The sequence below is a fragment of the Manacus vitellinus genome, unplaced genomic scaffold (genome assembly GCF_001715985.3).
Source record: "Manacus vitellinus isolate BGI_N305 unplaced genomic scaffold, ASM171598v3 scaffold_4_pilon, whole genome shotgun sequence".
Classification (NCBI taxonomy): Eukaryota; Metazoa; Chordata; class Aves; order Passeriformes; family Pipridae; genus Manacus; species Manacus vitellinus.
The window spans coordinates 39937906-39942983 of record NW_021940604.1 but is presented as its reverse complement, the minus strand read 5'-3'; the positions used below and the strand labels follow the sequence as shown (position 1 = coordinate 39942983).

Genomic DNA, 5078 nt, shown 5'->3' with positions numbered 1-5078 from the left:
TTGTTTTTTGTTGGTTTTTTTTTTCTTCCCCCTTCATGTGGTTGGATTTGGTGGATCCGGAGCCAAAGCTGCTTTTTTTCCTCGGTGGGGTGTGCGTGTGGCGTGCGGGGATTTTCTCGCTGCGTTTTTTATCTTCTGCTGCTTTTTTTTAATCTTGGTTTTGAACCTGAGCTGGGAAAAATGGGAAACGGTGCTTCCGTCAGAAGGGGAATCTCTCCATCACTGTTGTTGGGACGTGTGCCTGTGGTGCTAGTGTTTTAGAGAAATAGCCTGACAGCTTTCGGAGTGGAAGGTAAGGGTGCCCGGGGCATTTCCATTTCCCATTTCCAGGGATTACGACTGGAAAGCTTTTAGCTTGGGATTCCGGGGAGGAGGCGGCGGAGGAGGGGGACAGGCTGTTGCTGAAGGATAGAGACAGCACATACGAAATGATCTCCGCATTTACTTCAGCGCTGCAGTTTAAAAGTTAGAGAAGTCCGTCTTGCGACAGGTCTGCTTCCCTGAGAGTAATTTCCAGCGAGACCGAGAAAACCTGAGGTTTGTGCACGATTGGGGTAATTTGGATGGGGGGGGGGAGGAATGTTAGGTTAATAGGAAGTTAAAATAAGAGAAGTCAGTGGGTCTTCTGTTGGGGGAAAAAGATAAATGGAGTGATGGCGCCGTCTATGTTCGGCTAAACTACAGTGTCACCTAGAAAATCAGTTTGGGGAATATCCAAACTAAATGCCCCTTTCTTTTCAGCAGAAGAGGATTCTCCCCCTACCCAGATGGGTAACCTTAAACGTCTGTGGCCGTTTTTTAACCCCCTCTTCCATGGACAAGAAAGATCTTTTTAATCTGAGTGTCTAATCCTTTCAGTGAGCAGATTCACTCTACATCTAGCAATACTGCAAACTAACTGAAATGCTGCCGGCACACTCAGTTTGTGTGTCTCTGTACATGTGTGTGTGTGTAATGCACACACAGAGAGAGAGAGATTAAGACACTGTTGTGTTTAAGTAGCATTGTATGAACAAATACACAACTAAAATGAGGGCTATTTGATTACATTTCTTCATAGAAAACAGCCTAGCACTGCAGACGTCTTTATTTTTCTAGTGCAGATATTACACAGGATGGGAAAAGTCAGAAGCTTTTTTCCTTTTCAAACGGAAAAGTAAATAAGCTCACTTTCTGCTTTCCAGATTATAAAATTAATCCTTTTCCATGGGTGGAATTCTTAATTTAGACACTTATTGTCACATTGGCTTTCAACGCCTACACCATCCTGAATAACACTGCGCAGAACTGCATTGCCTGCAAAGTGCTTCAGCAAAGGGGAAATTGTTTCCAGAATTCCCAATAAGTTTCTCTTTCTTAAAACCTTAAATGCTGTACCAGCCCTGTTTGGAGAAGGAGGACCATGTTATTCATTGAGATGGATGCTCAGAAAGGAGAAAATCTGATCGTGTGGATAGACCCAGCAGCAGCTCAGCTTTTTTTTTTTTTTTTAAACCTCTGCTATAAAGAGGGTTAGAGTTGGTGGTGCTTTTTGCCCATTTCAGGATTCAGAGTTTGCATTATAATCTAGGAGATACGAAAATCTCTTCAAGGGAGTTTAATCCGGTGACTTGCTGTGTGTTACGCAATGGGAAACAGAAGATGCCTTGCTGTTTGGTGAGGAGATGAAAAGCTAGGCAAAGACACACATCAAAACTCAGTAACAGCGCCTGTGTGTACATCTGCCTCTGCTTACTGAGCAACAGTGGAAGAGACTGCAATTTAGAGAGTTTTGAAATTAGGTTAGTATCGCTGCTTTCTGCTTGCATTTAAGAGCAGAAAGCAAAAAGCTACTCATTTGTAAGAGATAAGCAGCTTCTCAAAGGTTAATGCTGAAAATGGTCAATTTGAATTTTTTTTATATCATTACAGAGATAAATATAACTAAGGTTTGCTGTATCAACCTAGGCCACTGTTGCGAGAACAGAGCATGTGGAGGTTGTGAGGGTTGACAGGTGCAGTAAAACAGCTTTATTTGGAGATACTAGCAGAGAAAATGTAATATGTCTTTCATTGTTCAAGCCCACGGCTGCAAAACACAGGAACTAATCAGACAGTAGAAGATATTTGTAATAAGAGGGCAAGTGCAGTCCAGTAGGTGCAGAGATCCTGCTGTAGCACTGCCAGCTATATAGAGCTGCTAGTTGTAGATACTAATACTGTAAACTATTTTATATATCCTTAGAGGTTGAAGCCATTGAAACTATTATCTTAAAAAGCTGGCATTTAGTGGTAGTGTCAGACCAGCAATACTTTAATCTGATTTTGTTTCTTTCTTTGGCAGTGTCAAAATTTTATTAATATATTAATCTCAGTATTTGCTGTCTAAATATCCTTTTTATAGAGACCTCTATATACCAGGTGGCTGGGGTGAAGGCATGTAGGCATATGGGAGATAATGTTCCATCTGTAACAAATAGTAATTTGTGCATTTTTAAATTATGGCTGTAATTCTTCAGTTACTTCTCAGACTTAATAGAAAAATAATGTATAACAACATATGCTATCGGCTTTATTGTTCTATTCCGGTGAAAATCTGCATATGCATATATGAGTATAGCAGATTACTTATTTACTTTTTTGAAGAAATAAATAAATAAATTTCCCTTCTCTTGGTCTGTCAGGTAAGGCATCTAGGCTTTTACTTAAGTTGAGCAGTTCTAGTCCACGCCAGGATGACTACATCCTAGAGAGGAGAGGACATTCCTATTAATAATCTAATAGATGTTGAGTTTTAATTTGCCTGTGGAAGACGTGTCTGTCGCGGTGGCCACATGATGGCGCTGTGAACACAGCGGCAACCCCGGCCCTTGCGTTATAAAATAAAAATTACCTGCCCTTCTTTCTGAAAGGGGTTCTAACTGCAAGCTTGAAAACAGCTGGCTCGAATATTGGAAGGAGTTTGGTTTTCTATGCGTGAAGAATTCTACTTGCATTTTTATTTCATTTCATCTCCTGCAGGCCAAATGACATAGGATGAAGGCTGTTCGTAATTTGCTGATTTATATATTTTCCACCTATCTACTGGTTATGTTTGGATTTAATGCTGCCCAAGACTTCTGGTGTTCCACGTTGGTGAAGGGGGTCATTTATGGATCGTATTCTGTAAGTGAAATGTTTCCTAAAAACTTCACAAACTGCACTTGGACGCTGGAAAATCCAGATCCAACCAAATATAGTATTTACCTGAAATTTTCCAAAAAGGACTTCAGCTGCTCCAACTTTTCCCTCTTGGCTTATCAGTTCGATCATTTTTCCCATGAAAAAATAAAGGATCTTTTAAAGAATAACCATTCTATAATGCAGCTCTGCAATTCCAAGAATGCTTTTGTATTTCTGCAGTATGATAAGAATTTTATTCAGATACGTCGCGTCTATCCTATCAACTTCCCAGGATTACACAAAAAAGAAGAAGAACAAAAATCCTTCTTTGAATTTTTGGTGTTGAACAAGGTGAGCCCAAGCCAGTTCGGGTGCCATGTGTTATGCACTTGGTTGGAGAGCTGCTTGAAATCCGAGAACGGGAGAACTGAGTCCTGTGGGATCATGTATACAAAATGCACCTGCCCTCAGCATTTGGGAGAATGGGGAATAGATGACCAGTCCCTGGTGTTGCTCAATAACGTGGTGCTGCCCCTCAATGAGCAGACGGAAGGCTGCCTGACCCAGGAGCTCCAAACCACCCAGGTCTGCAATCTCACCAGAGAAGCCAAAAGGCCGCCAAAAGAAGGTAGGTGCTTCTTGGAGGGGGGCTGAACGCCATGCCAGTGTGTAAGTCCTGCTGCTGGCTCTCCTTAATACTCACATTCATTTGAGCTGCTCTCCACTCTGGCTCTTCTCTAGATGAGGCAAAAGAGCTGGAGAAGATGCACACTCCCTCAAGGCAGGGAAGGCTGCATTTTCATTTCTAAACTGGTCTGGGCTTCAGCATATAGTTCTGCTGAGCACTGTTGAAACTCCTCACAAGTAAGATCCATCTGTTTTAAGGCCTCACTTACAATAATTCCCACAGGTTGTGAGCCAGGAATCACTCTCCCCCTCACCACCTCTTTACTGCAACCACCCAAATACAAAACCTTGGCCCTCTTGATATGATCCCTTGACTTTGCAAGGAAAACATTTCCAAAGGCATGCAGGCAACCTGACAAAAGACCAAGAGATTTACCATGTTCAGGTCACCTGGTCCCAACTGGGCCAGAACTCAACCACCTAAAACAAAACCAAAAGCAAATGCAATTCCTCAGGGTGAACCCTCTGCCTGAGATACTTGGCAATGTGAGACACTGTGCAGGCAGGACATGCTGGTTTAACCTGCTGGGAGCTCTGCGAAGGGGCCGGGGGCTGCTGCTGCACCTGTTTTCCAGGCAGCTTTGGCTCCCGGAGATGAAGGCTCAGAATCTCATTGCAGTATTAGCGAGGAGGGGGAGGGGGGGCTGATGTGTCATTCCCAGCAGCTGCTTCATGTCCCTGCTGGAAAAAGGGGGTGGCTGTGGAACGGTGTGAAGACAGGGGTCCAGTAATTAGCATGGCAGCCCTCTGCTTAGTCCCTCTGCTACATACTTCTTGTGTTAGCCTGACATTTTGGGGACGTCGGGGTGGGAGGGTGATTTTGGGAAGGACGGTAGGGGCTTGCGAGGCAGGGAAGGCACAGGTTGAACCTAGATGGGGGGCTCTGGTTGCAACCTATGGGCGAGGGGGGCCATCGGAGCTGCTTGAGGGAATGGGGGACAGGGGGATAAATTATCGAGCGTTGGATATTGCATTTTAATGCAGGAAATGTTCCCTCTCTCCTTGTTTTTTGCATAGCCACAAAGCTCTCAGTCTGTGGCGAGGCAGTGCCAAGCTCCCAGCCCCCCTAATAGAAGTTGCTTTGTGGAGGAATGTAACATTGACACGTTGTTAGGAGAGAATTTTCTTTTAGGGCAGCCAAGCCCCAGTGCTGTGGGAGAAGAAAAGCTGAACTTGCTCCAGCTGCCGCGGAGCCAGCGTCCAAGGGCAGGGCAGGGGGAGGGGTGGGGGACACTTCTCGGTGTCCTGCG

General features: G+C 44.2%; 1 protein-coding gene across 1 annotated transcript in view; it reads left to right on the top strand.

The window, feature by feature from the left end:
- The first annotated feature begins 23 nt into the window (after nucleotides 1-23).
- The window catches only part of ADGRB3 (adhesion G protein-coupled receptor B3), a 458329-nt gene continuing 453274 nt past the window's right edge, over nucleotides 24-5078 (top strand). Inside the window, exons 1-2 of the mRNA XM_018077922.2 lie at nucleotides 24-292; nucleotides 3001-3769. Of these exons, the coding sequence (XP_017933411.1) occupies nucleotides 3016-3769 (754 nt within the window). The 5' untranslated portion in view covers nucleotides 24-292; nucleotides 3001-3015. The remainder of the gene's footprint in view (nucleotides 293-3000; nucleotides 3770-5078) is intronic.